General features: G+C 33.5%; 1 protein-coding gene across 3 annotated transcripts in view; it reads left to right on the top strand.

Moving 5' to 3' along the window:
* The window catches only part of RPGRIP1L (RPGRIP1 like), a 74,511-nt gene that overhangs the window by 39,111 nt on the left and 13,114 nt on the right, over positions 1–22,286 (top strand). For all 3 annotated transcript variants that reach the window (XM_040615451.1, XM_040615452.1, XM_040615453.1), the window contains 7 exons: positions 1,513–1,879; positions 3,906–4,120; positions 4,388–4,471; positions 5,718–5,780; positions 7,331–7,505; positions 8,628–8,725; positions 18,293–18,476. In XM_040615451.1, the coding sequence (XP_040471385.1) occupies positions 1,513–1,879; positions 3,906–4,120; positions 4,388–4,471; positions 5,718–5,780; positions 7,331–7,505; positions 8,628–8,725; positions 18,293–18,476 (1,186 nt within the window). The remainder of the gene's footprint in view (positions 1–1,512; positions 1,880–3,905; positions 4,121–4,387; positions 4,472–5,717; positions 5,781–7,330; positions 7,506–8,627; positions 8,726–18,292; positions 18,477–22,286) is intronic.

The following is a 22,286-nucleotide window of genomic DNA, read 5'->3' as shown; positions in this document are numbered from 1 at the left end:
ATAGGCATTTTCAGAGTAACTTCATGTTTGATAACATTGTCACATTTGCTTTAAATCTGATTTTTAAAATAAGCAAAGATATTTTTAACTAACTCATGAAATCTGGCCGTTGTTAAATGCCATAATATGTTATTTAGTTTTCTCTATTATTGATTATATTATTTCTAGCTGTGTTAGCAATCTAAATACAGTTGAAAGGTAAGGCATGTGGAAGAGAGCATTTTGTTGTAATTATTGTAAAATTGCAAATTCAAACATGGCAACCAAAACATACTGATTATGCAGGACAAAATAAAATAGAAAAAAATGGCAGAAATGAAGAACAGCTTCTACAGAGTGTTTGAAACACTGCAGTTTTCAGAAATGTTTGATAGCAAAAACTGAAAGTCATATAGCTAATAGCAGATGGTTACATTATGTTAAGGCTTCTGTCAATCTGCATCTGCAAAAGTAGCTTCAGTTGTGCATTCCAAATTTTAAGTTTTCACTAGTTAAACATACATATAAAATTTTCAGTCCTGTATAGTGGCAGAAATAACGGAAACATGAACTGCACATAAACTGCTGTAAATTATTTTTTTTCTAGTTCTGTGTGTAGCCAGAAATAGTAGCCTTAAAGTTGAAAACTGTCATGTTTGGTTTTCTCATTAACTATTTTAGTATGGGTTATTTAATCAAAATATGTTAACATTTTATCACACAAAATCAAATTGATACATGTTTCCCCATATACCAGAAGACAGAACTCTGACTTTGACAAGCAAGATAATTATATACAATTCATGAAAATAGCTGTGACATATTACAGTAAAGGAGAGCCTTTTGAGATCAATATAGATGGGGATTATTCATTTAAGAGTCATGTTATTTGTTTTCTTCTTTAATTTTTATTAAATTGAGTTTCCCGGTTTGCCAGCTATGGGTTTCACAGTATCTACAAGCCGTGCTGATCGGTAATTCAAAAAAATGTGTGATATCATTGATCTCTTCGGTTTACTTCATGCATTTATTATTTCTCTTCACGTGCAAATTTCTAATTTTTGCAAATGATCTAGGTAAAAGTTTTGGAGGAAGGAAAAAAAATCTGAGGCATCTGCAGTGCAATTTTAATTACTAAAAAGTACATATATAAAGGGACTACAGTTATAAAAATTTCTTGACACATAATAGCTGTCAAGATGAGAATCCTTAGTGGCACTAGATATGAATCACTCTTAAAACTGTGATCTTCACTGCTTTGTAGATAATCAAATGACAAGTAGATCATAAAACTTTAGAAGAATAAAGCAAACGATCACAGATCTGAAAGGATTAACCTCTTATTTCCTTATAGCAACAACCCAAGAGAGATGTCATTGAATTTATAGAGCAAGTAATATTTTGACATACAAATTTAAACAGTAGTTTGAGTGTCATTGAAATAATCAGTTATTTGTTCTATTTATATAGTTCTTAGAGTTCACCAGCATAAGAATTCTAATGTTTTTAATTTAACTTCTTTTTCATTTAAAGGAACAGATACTCAGAACTGCCCAAGTCAGCACTTCAACAGATGGCAATTTAAATGAACTCCACATTACAATAAAATGTTGTAACAATCTACCATCCCGAAAAAAACATCTTCAGCCAAGTCCTTATGTTATCTACAAGTTCTTTGATTTTGCAGACCATGATACTCCCATCATTCCTAGCAAGAACAACCCACAAATAGATGACCATATGTGTTTCAAAGTGCCAATGAATGCAGATTTAGACCGATACCTAAAATCAGAATACTTAACCTTTTATGTATTTGATGATGGTGAAACAGAAGAAGGTGCTTATGTAGGGAAAGCCAGTGTGCCTCTTATTTCTTTAGCACATGACAAATCTATCTCAGGTAAGAATTAGACCTCTTTAAACTTAACAAAATCTTAACTTCCTGTTTTGTATCTTTTTTAATATCTTTAAGAACCAAACTAAAGAAGGGCTCTTCAGAGGGATCTGGGCGGGCTGGATTGATGGGCTGAGGCCAATTGTATGAGATGGAACAGCAATGAAGCTGGTGAAGGATCTAGAGCACAAGTCTTATGAGGAGCAGCTGAGGGAGCTGGAGTAGTTCAGTCTGGAGAAAAGGAGGTTCTGAGGAGACCTTATTGCTCTCTACAACTACCTGAAAGGAGGTTGTAGCGAGATGGATGTCGGTTTCTTCCCCCAAGTAACAAGTGATAGGATGAGAGGAAATGGCCTCAAGTTGTGCCAGGGGAGATTTAGATTGGGTATTAGGAAAAATTCCTTCACTGAAAGGATGGTCAGGCATTGGAACAGGCTGCCCAGGGAGGTGGTTGTGTCACCATCCCTGGAAGTGTTTAAAGGATGTGTAGATGTGGCACTTAGGGATTTAGAATCAGAATGATTTGGGTTGGGAAAGACCTTTAAGATCGTTGAGTCCAACCGCTACCCCAACAATGCCAAGTCGACCACTACCCTGTGTCCCTATGTCATTCATCTGCCGTTCTTGTCTGACATAATTTTAAACTCCAGTGAAATCCTGGAAAGAAATTTTGTATCTCAATGTTGTTTAAGCCATAGCTAGTGAAAACTCTGTGTCAGAGTTTTGAAACTGGTGGATGATTTATTTTTTTAAATATAAGTATTAAACTTTAAATATTACAGAAAGAAAAGACCTGAAGGAGAGAAAAAGTTTTGAATATATCTTTAATAAGATAGTACTAATAGAATGTTCCAGCATTGTTGCATTTTAACTCAATTTTTAAGGTGGTCCTTGGTTTTGTGTCTTTTGGCTGTCCTCCTTTTGCCGTGCGCCTCTGGTTCTGTCTTTTCGACAGCCTCCCATGAGGTGGCAATAAGATCCCCTCAGCCTCGTCTTCTGAAGTTTCTTTCTTTCACTTCTTTCAGCCTCTTCTTTGTTATGTACCTCCAATGCTCTGAAGCTCTTTGTGGCCCTCCACTGGACCTGCTCCAGAATGTCAATGTCTGTCTTGTCCTGGAGAGGCCAAAACTGGGCACAGTATTTCAGATGCCATCCGATAGCTGTCGAACAGAGAACGTATGATACTTCCCTGGACCTGCTTGACTGCAGGCTGGGTGCAGTTGGCATTCTTTGCTGCAAAGATGTAGTTTGGCTGGCTTATGTTATTTAACAGGAACAGCTCTTTTTCTGCAAGGCTGCTTGTGGCCAGTCAACCCCCAGCCTGGACTGCTACTCGAGGCTATTCCTGGGCCAGTGCAGGACTGCAAGTGCTTTTGTTGAGCTTCACGAGGTTTCCCTCAGCCTATTTTTCTACTGTGTGAATATCAGCCCTGCCTTCAGTGCATCAACTGCTCCCTGCACGTTGATACCAGTTATGAATTTAATATGGTGTTTTTAATATAAAAGTGCCTTACTGATTATTTATTGTCAACTATTTGAACATTTCAACATTTATGAAAATTTTAAAATATGATTCAATAATTATTCCATGTAAATGGATAATAGAACTAGAATGGGTAATAGAAAATTTGCAAGTTAATTTAGCATGTTTCTTCTTCAGTAAAGATTCAGCAACTCACAGATTTGTAAAACTCTTATATTTAACAGAAATTTAGTATTAGTAAAACATGTAAATGTTTTAGTTCTTTTGAAAGATGTCATAGGAATTAGTTACCTGGTATTGAATTAGCTGAGAAACCTGCAGGACATCTCAAATGAACACAGTAATCCAATCTCTTTTACATCCTGTGTTTTTGAATGTCCAAGTGTTATAGTGGATACAGCTGGATCTACAGAACACAATATTTTGAACTTACTAGCTTCTAAAGTGAAGGCTATTAACTTAATTTCTGAATCCCATTCGGTTTTGCATTGCATTTTCTTGTATATGTATAAATACGATAATCCGACAAGATTTGCATTTTGCTTTCAGGTACTTTTGAACTAACAGATTCTGAAAGACGTGCTGCTGGCACCATCACAGTTGAATTAAAATGGAAATTTGTCTACCTACCACCAAGTGGATTGACACAGGCTGCAGACTTAACAAATTACATTCAAGATGAGGAATCAATAGCAACTAAATTGGTAGTAGAGGAAAAAATGAAAACTCCGTCTCCTTCTCCTTCTCTTACTTCATCAGTGATAGTAAGTAATTTAACAAACACAAAGAAATGAAAAGATGTTCTGTAGAGTTTTATACCTGCTTGTGTCTGAATTCCAAAAGGTATCTCCATTTGGGGGCAGAGGGTGTTTCTTATTCAAACAACATCTACATCATCTTGCCTGTTTAGAATTGAGTTTAGTGCAGTTAGATTTGGCTTTGAGAAAACTTAGGCTCCCTCAAAGTTTCTTTAAAACAAGATGGTTAGAATATGGCAATACATGTTCTTCAACTAATTTGTTTTATTACAGAAACCAATACCCAAACCAAGGCAACATGCAGCCAAGGCAGACAAGAAGGTGACTTTTCTGGATCCTTGTACAATACAGACAGCCGTAAGTTTTAAGAATTTTGCTCGTGCGTGTTGAAGCAAGAAAGGCTACTTATGTCTCAGTATGGACAATTTGTTGAACTAATAATTGAGAATATTCAAAGATTTCCCAGGCAATGAATGATAGCATAGTACTGCATATATGTGGGGGAACCAATACAAGGATATTTGTGTGACTCCTTCAGGATTGCTTGCTATCCTCACCAGTTTACAACCTTCAACTTTCATAGACTTAGGGCACATTCTAACAGGACCAGTTAACTGTCTCTGCACTGTGTTTCTCAGCGTTCTTGGTTATTAATTAAAGCATCTTTGTACAGTGTACCTCTTGTGCATACATATAAATGGCTCTACAGAAATCAGCTTGATCCAAACAGATCCTGAGTGTTGTGCCAATGAGATACATAATTCAACACATTTCAGAGTCACCGAGTCACCTCTGAAACAAGGTTTATCAGCTGAGACTACATACACTGTGAGCAAAATTGTACTTCTGAGCCTGGGATGCATTATCATGGGTACATCTTTCCAGACTCTAGGAGAGTCTTCATAGAACAAACTCAAACATATCTGCTGTATGGTGTAAATTTTCATTTGACCTTAAGTATCTGCCTTCAGAGAACTAAGAATAGTCTGTATTTACTCTTAATTAAATCCAGTAAGTTAAGGTAGATTCATTAACAGCTAACTATAAAAGATTATGAGTATTATTGTTAGTTAATAAGTTGCATTAATTAATTAAAAACTAGTTGTGATCATTTTTTTTCCATTTGTAAATGCCTTGATTGGATTTATTTCCTGAAATGTTAACATCAGTTTTCCATTCACAGGTGGTCTTGCTATTGTTTAGTTTACCCTCACTAGAACTTTATTATGAGCCATACAGCATAGACTGGAAATAAGAATTAAGTCAATCACTTCTATTTATTAACTTAAAAAAAAACTAATAAGAAACAAAACAAAACCAAAAAAACCCACAAAATTAAAACCCACCAGGTTGAATGTTGGTGAAATCAAATCCTTTGAGAGCTTAGATAGGGAAAATGAATGGTTTCACTCACCCAAACCATTTGTAAGCCTGATAAGTAGAAGCGATAGCAGAAGATACAAGCAGGAATGCTAATGCAGGAAGCAAAGGAGGACATAATTACCTCTCCAAATGCTTCTCCACCAGTAAAATTTTACCGACTTTTGTGTGTCAAATATCTACCATATATTAAAGGCTTTCCCTCATTTTACCCATAACTTAGGGCTCTGATGTTGAAAATAACATGGGACTTGCACAGAAGGTGAAGGCTTCAAGATTTGCAGAGGTATGAGTTTATTCGGGTTTTGTGGTTTTATATGACATTGCATTTGCATTCCATGTGTATGTTACTTCTTCAGAGTCATGCATAAAAATCAAACTACAGTAAAGTAAGATCTCAGACTTCTCTGAAGTACAAGAAAACGTAATTCCTTGTGATGACCATCTTTTTTTGGCCATAAGAAAGGGAGGAATATCTCTACTTACTTCTATGTTTGAATGAAGTTCATTTTGTGTTCCCCCTAAAAATTACCATTATATAGTGGGGGCAAATGAAGAAGAAATGGAGTAACTTTAGAATATTACTAAATATGTAACATTCCAAGGAGAAGAAAAGCATTAAATATTGTAACTTGTAATGGTCCAGTTGGTTGTGAAAGTAAGTTGTGGCAGATTGGCAAACTGTAGTTTCTAGTAGTGTAACAACATTTAATCACTGGCTTTTATTTTCCTTTCACTGTTCTACTTTAAAGAGAAGTTAAGTCTCCCACCAGATCATGTGGTCAAGTAGAACAATCAAAAAGTATTCTCAGTCTGAAAACTTTATCCACAAAATGCAACTCTGTCACTGAAGGGAATGAAAAAGAACAGCCAAACGTTGCCTAAAACACAGTAATTATAACACATCATCTATGCCAAGGAGGAGCATAAGAAGTATAAAGACAGTTTTCTACCACTTGAAAACTACAAGAACTTTTATTTTTAGAATAAGACACTGAAGTGTTTGTTAACATTGTTTTGCAGTGTGTGGCTCCAAATGTGTTAGAATAGAAATAACTCTTCAGGTCCAGTTTTGGCAAACCTATTCTGTGGACAGCTGAAAGTTTTATCATGGAAAGAATCTTATGGATTCCGAGGGTGGGAGGTGAGGCATCAGTGTCTCTGTAGAAAATTCAGTCCTAGAGGAGAATTGTTGGATAATAAATAATGCATAGGTCTCCAGCAAATTTCCATGGAAGATGCCATGTCTGTAATGTTATATTCATTGATGAGGTTTTATTCTATGTAATTGTACTCAAAGAGGAAGAAGGGAATAACATTACTTCAAGGTAAGTTATGCACTAAAGATATTTTACCTTAGGTAACATGTTTGTATTTTGTAGCAAAGCAGTCTTTTTTATATGATTTTAGTTTGCTTTTGAAAGAGAAAATCTTGTATAATTTCTTATAAAATTGCCATCTGAGTAAGGTGGTGGTGGTGGGGTTTGTGGTTTTGTTTGGATTCATTTTGAAACTGAGTCTTGTAGAATGGAAAGAGCTGAAATATAAATGAATCTGGAAATCTCACAGGCTGTATATATGTTGACAGGTACCAAATGATTATAATAGTTACATTTTCACAAATATACATCGTTAGAGAATTGTCTTTTTACTGTACCAATTATTTGTTACCGCAGTTGACAACTTATTATTGTTTCCTGCACTGCATAAACAATGTAATTGTTTAAAGGCTATGTATAATGAATGTGAGCCATAACTCTTCAAGTTTTGAAATTCAGTAAGTTTTACTATTCAAGGATTGTTATAAAGACTGTATGTTTATCTATTTTTATATAGCGTGTGGTACGTGAATTTAAACAAGAAAGGCTAGCAGATGATAAGGTGAAGGAGGTGGCAGAAGAAATTCAACAGGAAAAAGACCTCTCACATCCATCGGAAGGACAGTTGACTGACCAAAGCTCAGTTACTTCTGGAGATGAGACAAAAATAACTGAAGAATTGGAATCAGAAGGTAGAATTCATTTTTATGAATAAGCACCTGTATTTTCTTAATAAAACTATGTCTCTTTACACTTCCTTAAGTGCTTCTTACTAGCAGTGGGAGCTGCCTCATTACGAGAAGCTTCATGACAGGAATGATATTCTGGTGTACTTTATAGCTGAAGCTGGGTGGTGGGTATGGTGGTGTTATTTTCTTCCCAAATGGAAACTGTATTGTAATTGAATGCAAAAATCTGGTATCTGACCTAGATTCATAAAATATTAAAGGAAACCTGGCTTCTATTTTAAATGTCTTTATATTCTCCCTTAGAACTGTGCTGTTCTAAAGACTATTTTAATGAATATGCTCCTTTTGTCTGCAGATAACAGCCAATGCTGATATCGGAAATCCTTTCAGACAGTGAGAGGGGTAGTACGTCTTATCACATCTGTGACATAAAGTTGTTAGAGGCAGATTTATTTAAAGATTGTAAAAGCTGGGTCATCCAGTTCCACCTCTGAGCTTAAAACTGTTTATAATTGAAATAAACTAAGTCCACATTACCAAGTTTAAAGTAAAAGTAGAAGCAAGATGCTAAAATTTTATGTTCAGTTGTTTGCAGCTTCTGCATAAGAATTCATTAGAAAAACTGGAAAAGCGTGATGCTGAATCCCTGTTGCTGTTCAATTTGCTCCAGAGAAAAAAAGACCTGAACACTTTAGAAAATAATACCCCGCATACAGAACTACTTTTTTTTTTTATATATAAAAAAAGAAAAATTAGTACATTCTGCTTTACATGTGCATGGTGTTAAATGTAGTCAGAGGAAATCCACAAATTCAGGCCATATTCTTATATAAAGCTAACTTGTTCATGCTTCGGTTCATCACAGGACTTAAATAGTTTTACTCATCCACTTTCATCTGGGAAACATTACAAATTTTTTTAGCAAATCAGAAAAAAATGGAGTTTAGATGACTTGATTTGCCACTGTTAATCTTCTGCAAGGAAGAGAAGATTTACTTGGCATTTTGACTTTATTTATTAGAAAAGCAAATATATTGCTATCAGGTTTCTAAGCAAGTCTCAGATGGACTACAAATACAAGGGGTATTTAACTGCAGTGATTGGTTTTTAATTATTTTGTTTCAGATCAAGGTGATAGACAAGAGGATGATGCCATTGAATCAGTAACAACTGACAGCGATGACTGTATTGTTTCAAGCCCAATATCCAAGGATGTTAAACAGGTGAGTCGTCGTATAGATGGCAATTATTTGGTAAGTCTAAGAAAAATATTTTCAGCCTAATGTTCTCTAAGACTAGCTTTGCTATATGTAGCAGATTCTAAGGCATCTTCAATGAATATATATTTTCCCATTTCCTGTTCAAAAAGACACCTCTTCACAGAAAAAAAAGAGTTCACCTGACTGTATTGTGCATCTGATTTATAGGCGTTTTTTTTAAATGGGGAAATTTGTTGTCATCTTTTCCATTATTGGCATACACACTTACAAGTAGACATTTCTAATCAGTTTCAATCTGAACTAAAATTTCAGTCCTGCACAAAATCTCCCAAACAAAAGTTACCTAAAATAATGTGAATGTCTAAAGAACTTAAGTCTTGTTGTTCAGTCCTACCTGTTGCCTTTATGTGGGAAAATGGGCTTTTCTGCCTTTTCCAGTGCTTTCTGAGGAGGTGGAGGATAATTTCACTTGTAAGGCTTTTAGTAAATCTACAATGCTTAGCTACCCACTGTGTTTATCCCAGTATGTTGACTTGATTGAATGTTGTTGAAATGGCAATTGTGTTAGCTTGAGGCTGTTAAAAACATGCAAATCATGCATAGATTTTCTAGTTCATTCACAGATTTGTTTTTGTTCCCGACTTCCCAACTGTTTTAGAACTGAACATCCGTTTTCAATAAAGCTTGTACTTATACGGTATCCAATCAATTCAGTTTACTACTACTTCTATTATTATTTGTGGGCATTTACAGTAATGATAATCTCTTGACTTGTTCTTAAAACTAGCCATTAATGAACATAAAGTCATATATACAAAATAACATAGCATAATACAAATTCTGAAAATTTACTTTGAACGGTATTTCAATACTATAGTTCTCTAAAAAAAAAAAAGAATTCATACTCTTAGATGTAACATTGATTGAACAATCTTAAAAAATATAAAGCTAACAGTTAAAATTGATAATAATATTTGTAACAGTTAATACCTCTCTGGTTTTTCTTAGCCTTCTTTTAAAGAACCAGAGGTGTACTCTTATATCTTATCGGTCTTAACTTTTTTTAATGTTCTGAAATGTAATAACCTAGAAGTAGTTTGATGATTTTTTTTTATTTTTTACCCTTTTTTTCAAGACTGTGACATATTACAAAGTAACTAGCAACAAGAAGCAATGCTTCATATGAGAAATATTGCTCCTTTTTTTTTTTTTTTCTAAAGCTGTAGAAGGGATTTATAAATGCTATCACCTAAATGCTAGAGAAAGGTACAGAAGGTACTTTTGAATACAAAATTACATTGTTTGTGTAAAATGGTAAAAAATCTTCACCTGTAATTTTCAGAACTAAAATGACTGCTACTATCACCATTAAGTCAAACTATGGTATGGTTGGTCTATAAATTTCTAGTCATCCTGTATTTTATTTTATCAAAATTATTTAAGAACAATTCTGAGAGGATTTTGAGTGTAGATTCATTTCAGGTACAGTAATTTCTACCTATCTATTGATCTGTTCCTCTGATAACGAAGTGCATGTTCAGGAAGAGTAGATAAGACAACAAAAACTATAAACTGTTAAGGCAACATGTTTGATACAAATTGGATTTTAAAAATAAGCATTGGTGTATTTGAAATCTTGGGTTAATTATAGAATAGAGCATGTAAAAATTGCGATTGAATTTTTTATTTTTTAAGATTAAAAATCACAGTCTTTTATCTTTCAAGATAAATATCCTGCTGGTAATCAAACACTGTAAATAAGACCTGTGATGTTTAGAGATTGTTATGCTAATTATCCTATAAAACTGAGTTGTGTGCCAAACTGTTTAAGCCATTTAAGATCGTACTGTTCCTTTTTTGCATGTTGCAAATTAGACAGTTCATGGTTATTTCTTAGATATGTTGATCATAAAGGGTATCTAACAGATTTTCCAGTACTTAGCTGTAGCACTTGCTTCTTTCTCTTTTATTCTTGTCTGTGATGTATAATTAATCATAGATTACTTCATTTTGTTTCATTTCATTTACAACATTTATGAGCTTCACTTTGTCGGTATGAAATGCTTGTCCCCTTCTTTCCTTTCCAAAGTGGCGTAATTAGTGTTAGCATCTTTTTTAACAGGCTACATAAAGTTTAGTGGCTGGATTAAATCAAGTCATTAACATAATGTGCTATACAATTTGCCCCTATCTCTTTTCGTTTCCAGTACATCAAAGTGCCACAGAGTGCCAGTGTAATTGGGCCTTGCTAGCTTGTCAGGTTCAGTCAGGCTGATGGCTGCTGCTTTTACTAAAAAGCTTCCAGGCATGATAATTAATAGAGAAAAGAAGTCTGAGAAATGTAAAAGTTTGGACAGTTCTCTATGAATATTTCATACATTTGAATAATCAGAAGTTAACATTATCAATTTGATGTATAATACATTGATTAAAAGCCTTGTTTCAGATTCTCAAAATAGACATCAAAACTGGGAATTTGCATTTTCTTTGGCATGGTCTTTCTATTTAAAAAAAAATATATTAAAAAAAAAATTTTTTCTCTTCCATCTCCTCCTCCCTTTCACCCCCATGTCTACACTGTATCCTTACAGGAGATAATATAGCATTCAATTATCACAATAAAATTTACTGCTGTCAGCTTCCAGGTTGTCTTAAAATGGGCCCATAAGGCAATTACTGGCAAAAAGAATTTATTTGGTGGTGGTCCCATTTTTTCTATAGGTGTGCTTACATCTTTCTTTTTTGTTGCAGATATTGTGAGTGCGTTATCTTGTGCTAATAGTAGTTTATTGAAAACTGTCATTATCAGTTCTTGTAAATTAAGATCTCTGAGTCTAAATAATTTTGACACGAAAATCTCGTATTAATTAAAAACCAATATCAATCACTTGGGCTTCTGCTGGTCAATGAAATGTGTTTGTGCAAAGGTGGGAAGATGTAAAGCATAAAGCTTATTTATAGCAAAACAATAGACTTTTCCTTTTATTATGCCTTTTCTGTACGAATACTTTAATAGTGCATTTTCTCCTAGGAGATATTGCATTCATTGAAAAAAAAGAAAATGGACATTGCAATTTTCAGTTTGACTGTCTCGATTTGTCTTTACCGTTATTTTCTGCAGGACTTGAGTACCTTTGGTATAATTCAGGGAGACTTCTGCTCAATGCTTTTCTTAAACTGGCTTGTTCTGTGAATATCTACTCTAAATTTAGACAACTAAAATTTTAGAGTTTTAGTATTGCCTTGTGTTGCTGAGTTGGCTTGATTCTACTGTGCCAGAATTACTAATCCTTTGTATTCTCTTAGTGTTGCCTAGATCTAACCTTATGTTGCTTTGTGTTTTTCTTCTATAAGAAATTGGGGAAGTGCTGCACCAGCATATTTAATAAAACAAGAAATAAAATTCATGAAACAGAACTATCTTACAAGAGTAAGATAAAAGTAACATTAAAGCTTTATAGTCAGTATTTTCAAAGACTACTGATGGGTCTAAGATTAAAAAGGAGCATTTGACATTCTCCATCTTTAAGGTGATTGTTTGCTATTGTGGTCACTACTAGACGGGCACCAAAGTAAAAGGGAGGAAGTTTGAAAAAATCCAGGGAAGACCTAAGTTGTCTTTTGCCCCTGATAAAGTTTGAGATGACAGTTGATTGAATAGGCCGTACGCTGAAATGATGGATTTACAACTTCTAGTGCTTATCAAATATGCTTTGAAATAATAAGCAGGAGCATGTACTGCAAGTCATTCTTCCTGATGAAAGAACTGAAAGAAGAGGGAGACCCCAAACACCAGCTTTTAAAATTATTCAAAACAATAGAATCTTAAGTCATTAGGTAACCCATTAATTTTTAGGTAACACCTAAAACTAGTTAGGATATTAAATTACATAGAAAGTAAGATTTAAGGCTAAGTGCGTAAGCCCACAGGAAAAACATTAACAGGAGCCATTCTTAACCGAGCTGGTAATATTTTTTTGTGGTTGTGAATATGAATGCCCCTCAGTTGCTTGCTTGAGAGGCTGTATTTATCAGAGCTCATTGACATCTAAGTAAGTTATGGTGACTTCACAAGTAGACAGGAGCATTTTTCCAACTGGAGGTCTAAAAAGCAAAGGTTGGGATTTGAAACTGAATTTGAGTTTTGATTAGCTGTGATATATATCACCAAGCATAGTTTTTTTCACACTGTGGGTAATATGAGAGAAAATCAGATTCTCATTTTTGACATTTTTGCATGTCTATATTATCCCCACATAATACTATCTGGGGGGCAGGGGATGGGGGTGGACATACAGTATCAAATGTTAAGTATTAAAGCTCTAAATGAAAAGAACAGCTGTATTAAAAATGTGCAATTTGATATTTTTTTTTCACTACAGATGCACGTTTAACAAATGAAAATGCTATACTGATACTTCTGCTATACAAAGAGGTTTTTTCTAAATGGATTAACTTTCAAATACAGCTTTTTAAGAATTTATTTTTAATCAAACTAGAAGTCTATTATCTACATATATAAAACTGCACAGATATTTACAAAACCAGAAATCCTATTATATTTGTCTTTGTATAGTTTTTGACATAATACTGCTACTTATTTCATCTTACTACTTCAACTTAAATGTTGACATGTACGAGCATACGGAAAATGTAGACAGAAAGACCTATTTTTTATCGAGAAATTTTGTCGTTCATGCTTATTTACTTTAAGGATCATGCTTCCTCTTGAAATGAAAGGTAATTACGGAGCATTTGAATTACTTAATTGTGTGACTGGTTGGTACTGATGTAGCTAACTGGCTTTGAATTTTGATAAAGTTGGTATTTTTTTTATTTTATCTGGTGATATAATCAATGGGGAGTGTTTAAACACTAAAAAAAAAAAAAAAAAAAAAAAAAAAAGAAAATTAACTGTCCTCCTTGAGGTAATCTGTAATAGAGAGTATAGCGTATATCAGGACCCTAACAATATGTAGCCTTCCCCACTCCTTGGGGAGAAAATGAAACTTAAAGTTAAGGAAGGTTGTATCTCACCAGTCAGATAGCTCCAGATCTATCTTTATTCATCCCTAGAAACATTTCATCTTTAAAAGCTGTTAGTTGGGGCAGTGCCACAAGCAAGTTGTGAAACCAAATCTTTAAAAAAATTCAACTTCAGGAGAAACACTGAACAATTTTATGTTTATTCTTCCAAAAGGGTGGGGGAGGCAAGCCATTTAAGGGGAAGAAAGTGTAGTATTCAAGTTATCAAAAGCTGTATTATGAGCAAAGTGCAAATGTGACTAAGTTCAGATGTATGGTCATCATGGTCATGGTTGGAAAGCTTCACATCCCTCAGGAACTTAGCATAAAACACCAAACATTTTATGAAATACTGAATTAGAAATGATCTTTGCTGTAAAAAAAAACCACAAAAGCAATGCATTGGTGGGCATGTTTCAGATGACCGTAGAATTGCGTAGAAGAGGCAATAACTAATCATTGAATTGTCTCAAGCTGTAGCACGTAATTGATGCTTTTGAAGATACTAAAGACGAATTCATTCTCTGAAAAAGATGAATTTGGACTCTGTGCTAGATAAAATGGCAGCAACCAGAGACGTACTCGTTGTCACAATAGATGTTAGTGTATTCTAAATTGCAGACAGAGCTGAAGGGATTGCATCAAACCTTATGACAGTGCAAACCTAGTGCCATTGTGTTGTCCTCCTAGCACGTGACAAAACCAGCAATGCTGGGGCAAGATTATATGTGTCGTTCTGTCCTTCACAATAAATCCAGCTCCAAAAGAGCTACTGAATAAGGAGAGAACACTTTGCCCCAGGTCTTAGGGAGAGTCTGAAGCCTATGCGCTTTTGCAAGTCACATCCATTTGAAGAAGAACCAGGAAGCATTTCCATATCTCCCTTTCTATACTCACGTCTACAGCGTTGCGAGGAATATCTCAAAACAAATGTTGTTCCTAACCTGAAAAGTCACTGTATACACTTAAGGACTAGAATATTTTTTTATAATATGTATTTTTCTCTGTATGTGTAAGATGATAACCCATTAATCATAGTTACTTAATGAGTAATGTTTGTTAACACTCTGCAGTTAAATTAGATTGACATTGAAGTGATAGCATTCCTTTGCAGCACTGTTCTGACATTGTTAATAGGATGATGACAGGAATTTGGCACTTGCTAGAGGAAGAGGATGATTTTTTTCATTCAATAAATATTTGCCAATCGAGTAATATTGACAGTGTTTGAAGTATTGATAGCAAAGCAAATGGGTGATTACTTAAGCTCATTCAACAGTAGCTCATAGTTTATCTGATGGGCTGTCTGCTTGAAATAAAAGGGAACAAGTAAGTGGACTGTGGAAATAAATACATAAAATATAAAGGAGTAAAGCGTAAATATTGTGGAGCATTGGTACAGATAGGATTCAAGTTGATCTTACAGTTAAGAAGTTTCCTTTATTTGGAGTTCTTCAAGGGCAATATAACTGTGAATGTAAAAAACAAGAACATTATTTACATTGTTCCTATAAGCAAAGCATTTTCAATGTTGCTGTTCCATGCGGAAAGCACAGACCTTTTTTGTAAAACACTTAATTCTTCAGGGTACTATTGCAGATCATTTGAATCAATTGGAATTTTATTATTCACATCAAAGCCTTAGCATGTTATTGTGACCAAAAAGGATATTGAAATATGGACTATACAGCTTCTTAAAGACAGCAGTCAAGACTTTTATGGAATTAAAAAAGCTTTTTTAATCATAGAAATCAGAAAGATGAGAAAAGTTATGTTGGCATTTCAAATTCTCATGTAATATCCAATGTATTTAGTATTTGCCCTAATTGTAAAACTTGTTGGAGTTCAGTGATTGTTCCAAATCTCTGGGTGGTGTTAATTACAAAGAGTCAATATTAAATGATAAAAAAAGAATATTGACATAGACTAAGTATGTTGCCCATGTTTTGTTTTCAGCACTCTAAATGAAAGCACTGAGCCAGTTTCTCAGAGACAGTCTTTGAAAACATTTAGTATTCTTTATTTTAATATGTTTCTCCAGTCTCTCTGTTAGAGGAAATTTCATATTTTATTTCAAATAGCAAATTTAAGGACTAATTTTATTCCCATCAAAGTAGAATGATTTGTAGGAAGTAATTTGTTATGACAAACTATCCATTTTTCACTTAAATAGTACCTAATAAAGGAGACCAAGCCTTAAAAAAAAAAAACAAAAACAAACCAACAAAAAAACCACAACAACTTAGAAAAGGATTTAATTAATATACTTCACTCTGCGTCATAGAAATATAAATGATTGTTTAAAAATTAATTCCTATTGTATGTTGGATGCTACGTATATTTTCAGCATGGCTACATAATACGAGCGGTTTCGTATTAGTAGTGAAATATGACATACTAGCTATGCTGTTCTTAAGCAGTTATATTTTTTTTTATTTGTAAATATCTTTTTTTTTTAATCAGCTTGTGTTCTCCTTTGCATATGCTGTATTTGTGTTTAATAAACCAGGTATTAAAATGTTCTTGACTGTTAAGCTCTAAAGCAATTTATTGTATTTTTAAATTTTCTAACAGTAGGACTCAGTTATTTGTTTCCTTATAAGTTAGAAAGCAGAATAGTTTTTACCTTGCTGTCCTTAAAAAGCTGTAATATTCTTTGCCTACAGTATGCAATTACAAGTGTTAAGTATGTCAAACAAATTTTAAGATATGTAAAAGGAATACTGTATAATACAGGATATTGTGTTTGGACTTGATTCATAAACTACTATCTGTGTACAAACTAGTCTGACATAACCGCTAAATACTTTGGGGTGAACAAAACCACTCAGCATATCACTTTAAATGCAGATGCTAATACATCTGTTCAGTGCAAGAAGAGAGTTGTTTCTGAAGTAAAATTAGACAATAGAGCCAATTTCATTTTTTATGCATGTGAATGTAGAGTGCTTGAGGTTATTAGTTGAAACTGAGTAACCTTTCCAGGCTTTCATCTCTTTCTTTTCAAATTTGAATATGAAAAGCATATTCAAGTCAAAGACCATCACTTTAATGACATTTGGCAGTCATTTGATTTATTAGATTTTAGAAAAAAAAAAATTCCTTTAAATATTTCATCATTCTATGCTAATCCTAGTAATATTGCCAGCTGAAGCCGTGTACCTGTATTAGTGGAGACAGAATGGTGTGGAATTTTCTCTGTCATCCTAGTAAAATTTCCATGAATCTACTGAATAATAAAACAACCGTATTGAAATATTCAGATTTGAGTTTTTAGTTAAAGTGTCTTAGGATACATAATAAAAGGAAATGTCTTTTGAAAGGAGGGGGTAAAATTACTTCATCAAATATTGAAAGGGCTTGACAGCAATGGAAATTGTTCTATATGATGGATATTTTTACAATAGGATACACCTGCTTTCCGGTTTGATTAATTATGTAATTTGCTTGGGAAAATATAAGCTATCTCCATAATAAATTAGAATATTGACTTGCAGTTCTAACACTGTATCTAGAAAGCTAATCTTTTGAATATAATTTATGACTTCAAGTGATTTAAGTTTACAATCAGAAATTGTCAAAATATTTCCATATAAGGGGATTTCTTTTAATAAGGTTATGAACTTGAAAGGCAAAGAAAGAAGTAAAAAAAAAATATTTTTGACATTTCTGAACTCTAGCATGTTCTGTTTGCTCTTTGAAGAATCACATGTTTGAACACTCACCTATGTACTCCAATTTTGAAACCATAGTAGCTTTTCATTCTTTGAATTACAGAGTTACCTAGGGAAATATTTGTGACTTTCTGTCGAGTCTGACATTCCCACTTAAATACATAAAGCTTATTACAGTTTATCTGTACGCAAATAATACAGTCTTTGCCGAACAGTATGAAACTGTTTCATATGAGCAACAGAAAAATGAAATTTTAGTTTAAGATAATACGAAAAGGCTCTAGTGAAGAGCAATTGGGATATTACTTTTATTATCATTTTGTTAATTGTAACTTTTAAATGTATATTTGATTTAACTAGAAAAGTTCAGTACATGAAGTTGAATTCCATATAAGCATTGTTACTTCACATGCCTAACTTCTTTGTGACTTGATGGATCTTTATGGAACTATTTGTTGTATAGTCTGTAGTAGGTACTGAGTAACAATCCTCTTTCATTTAGAAAACTTTGGTACGTAATATTACTGAGACAGTTATAGGATCAAGAAACAAATCACTTTGCTATGCAGCTACAAATAATGGCAACTGGAATTCCTTGTTCAAATATCATTTGTACATGAAGATAACCTTAACCTAATCTTCTCCAGCAGCCTTGTGACTATTGCAAAAATAATACCACATGTAAATCAGTATCTGTTGCAACAGTATTCTTAACTACAAACTTTGGGCTTTAGAATCTCATTGTGTTGTAAGTCAAAATCAATCAATCGGTGTTAATCATACAAAATAGCCAATAATGTACGTGTTTGTTTGTTTTGTGTTAACACTTCAAGAAACAAAATAATTTGTGTTGTGTTTTGTTTTAAAATAGGCAGATGAAAAAATCTATATTGAAATTATGTCACTCAGTCTTACTGACTCACGAATTGCTTCAGATGAAACAATACAGCAGCTGTTTGTAGAATGCACATTATACAATTTCCTTTGCGAGGAGACCCCACTGTCACTTCCAAAGCCAACAAGTGGTCAGAGGATTCACTATAACTATAGCAGTGGTAAGTATGACGTATTCCTGAGCAGGCTTCTCTTAAATTCTGTCTTACGGTAATGTCTGCCAATAAAGCCTACTTCCTCTATGCATTATAGTTGCATTTATGATTATATTTGTCTGTTTTCCAAATATTTTGGGAAATATTGGAGTGGTTTTTAAGGATGAAATTATCAAGTGTAAAATGAATTATTGAAGGAGCCTTGTTTATGAGATGGTAGCATCTCAACATACTTAAATATGCTGCTAGCGCATAATTTTTTTCATGTATTCTTCTTAGAAGAACATGAACAGATTTCTCTATTGGTACATGATGATACAGCAAAAGAAAAACATTCCATGTAACCTTGTACAATTAAAATAGAGTTGAAAAGAGGAAATACGTAATAAGACTGGATCATCACTTGGGAATTCTCAGTGTTCCTTGAATAAGAATTTTTTGAAAAAAATTATTCAGCCACATTTAATACTAATACATGGCTATTTACTTAATAATACTTAATCCAACATGCTCCATATGCTGTTCTCTAATAAATGAATGTTTGAAAATACTTTATGTCAATACACAATTTAATTTACACTAATAGCATACATAGAACTACTGTAATTGATAATTCTCTTGTTAATTATTTTCCTAGCTATGTCATAGGATTTCAATTATTCATTAATTTTGCGTTTTCCCTGTTAAAGTCTATTTCATTTAAGATTCAGTCTGAGTGCTCCATGTTGGCTTGGACTTGAAGTATTGCATTTTTAGCTGAGAGTATCCTGAAACAGGCGAATCAGTTTGCTATTTGTGACACACCATTAATACAGGCATTCACATTTATTGTTCTTTTAAAAATAATTTTGTAAAAAGCAGCTTTGCAAAAGTGTGTCACAGTCAGAGCTTTACAATAGCTACCACCTAGAGACCTGATTTTAGAGGGAGGCTTGCCAAAGAATTTACCCATTTATATTCTCCTAGTACTCAAGCTATTGGTTTACCCTGTAGCTGAAGACTGAAGTCACTCACAGATGTCACATCAACCATCGCTATAGTGGGATTGCCCATTTTAGAGAAAATACAGAGGGTGGGGCACAGTCTGTTGGCTTCCGTGACTCTGAAAAAGGCAGTAATCTTTGTAAGGCTCTAGGGAAAAAGAAGAAAGAAAAAAGCCTACAAACAAATAAACAAAAAACCCCACACCCCAAAACTACAAAAACTAATAGCACTGCAACCTCTTTCATTCACTGAGGCTTACTTCCATTCAGATGGGATTTCTGTCATGATATTCTACGTGAGACATCAGATAAGAAAGAACGCGTTTGGTTTTATTGTTTTGTTTTTAATTGAGCTGAACGATATTCATTTTGCTAGCTGCTGTAAACACTTTTCCAAACATTCCAGAAAGGCAGGTAATAATTGAAATAAATTCTTTAAAACTTAATTGAAATAATACCATAAGTCATTAAAAGCTGTTTAACACTCCTAGTTTCTCTTGCTTCTTCAATTTTTATTGCTTTGAATATAAGAAGTATTCAGAGGGTATAAAAATTCTTACACGTTATTCTGTTTCCTGTGTACAGTCGATATGGTCTAATTGTAATATTAGTTTTTTTAAGCATTGACTGCAAAGTTAAAACTAGCAAAGTGCAGCAAAGTTATAATGACTACAGAATGAAATTTCAGACTCTTAAGACAATTATGATAGTTAAATATATTTCAAGCTGTGATCTTTGAAAATAGTATCAAGCCTTCTAGAGACTGTAACACATAAGGGGTTCCAGTCTGGTAGTGCTGTATTGTACTATTTCTGCTAATCATAACCTGGCTTCATAACTTTGTTTTTTCTATTTGCTGCTTATGTACCAAATACAAAACTGTTTAAAATATCCTAATGAACCAATATCCAAAGGTGTTTTTTATCTTAAATTGCTTCAGGACTGTACTCTGCAGCATAATACTGATGTGGTTGTTATTTGCAGAGTTTTGCTTAGATAATTGGTCATCTAATTTCTACTCAAGATTAGCTTTGTGTATAGGGGGAAAAAAAATAATGAGTCTCTTTTTATAATGTCAGTTGGAAAGCCAGTAAGATAATAGTAATGAAATCTGCATGTGTGTTTACTATAGCTTTACTGCACCTCTTATTCATGTCTAATTAGATTTGAGTATGTTGAATATTTGAGGTTAATTGAATATTTTCTTTAATAAAAATGAGATTTGCATGGGTAGAAAGAAATTTACTTTGAGCTTAGAAGAAAACTAAGTGTCTTATAGATTTTTTGCATGGAGAAAAGCAGGGTAAGTCCATAAATCTAAAAATCATTAGTTCTTATAAATAAAACATTTTATATTGTTTATAAGTGGAACCACTTGGCTGTTTAGAAAACATGTTAACTGATACAGAAGCTTCATAAAATCTGTTGCTTAAAAACTTTTTAAGTTTTTCCATACTTTTAGCACATCTTCTCTGTCATTGCTTGACATGTAAGACATCGAAGATTAACGGAATCTTGTTGAAAAACAATATAGTAGAACTCCATTGATGTGGACATACGGGATGCTATGAATTTCCTTTTTCACGTGTGGTTACAGCATGTAACTTGACATTAATTATTTTGACGATGACTTTTTGACTAGGAATTGTCAGGTCATTTTCTTTCTTCCAAGGTCTTGAAACAGAAATTTGAATGGGCAGTTTAAACACTCTAGGGTTATACCATGTAACTCTTTGATTTCCCATGACCTTAAAGTGTTACATCTGATGGCCATACTAACTGAGGAGAGGAGGTTTTGTAGTCGTGGAAAGCATTATTAGAATATCCAAGAATGCTTCCAAAAACACTACAGTCCCATAAATGCAGAGAAAAGTGGAATTTGTCAAATTGTGCTCCCACTGTAACTCTGTCCTGTAATTTGGTAAAAAGGAAGGTTTCTGATTTTTTTTATGAGGTTTGTGTTAGTATGATTTGGGTTTGATGTTAGGGTGTGTTACAGATCATAGTAAGCAATGAATTAATTTTTTATCTTTTTATATGCAGTTTAAAATAGTGTGCCAGAAATTATTTATTTCCAGTCATTTTACAACATATGCTTTAAAGTGAACGTAATGGCAGTTTTGCTGTCAGAATAAGAGGGAAACATTGCTTCAAGCAAACAAAGATCAGTTTCCCTCACATATAAATGCATCTACTGATATTTGACTCTTGATTTCGGTACAATAAACATTTTTCTTGTCAAGGCTGCAATAGTTCATAAATACTGTTAACAGAAAACATTTATATTTTATTAAATATGAAGAACTTAACTATGAAAATGCTGAGATGGCAAGAAAGTTACTAGAAAGTAAGATTGATAGAAGGTGGGAAATGTGTCCTTATCACTGTTTACACTGGTTCTAGAGAACAGACAGCAGAAGTAGAAGAAAGATTTACAAAATTCTGCAAAGATTTTATTCGACATTTAATCCAAAAGCTTGAGTCAACAGGTGGTTATTTGAACAACTTGAAGTACAAGTGTAAGCAGACCAAAGGAAGGGGAGGTGGGGTAAGATGATGGGTTTTATTCTTTATTAAAAATAAACTTCTGAAGATCCATATTCTAAAAGGTGTATTCCTCAGTATAACTCAAATGAAAATGTTAAGGCCTTGCATCAGAAAAATCGTTACACTTGTAATGTTTATTCCTTTTCTCCATTACAGCTCAACACTGTCAGGCATTTTTTGTTCATCGTGATAAAATTCTTGTTCATTTTGTTAGAAAATGAACTATGACAAAGACATGCTATAACAGAACCAGCTACGTTAATGTTTGGAATTGCAGTGATTTTTA

This window comes from Falco naumanni, chromosome 15, assembly GCF_017639655.2.
Source record: "Falco naumanni isolate bFalNau1 chromosome 15, bFalNau1.pat, whole genome shotgun sequence".
Classification (NCBI taxonomy): Eukaryota; Metazoa; Chordata; class Aves; order Falconiformes; family Falconidae; genus Falco; species Falco naumanni.
This window is presented reverse-complemented; position numbering and strand designations above follow the sequence as displayed.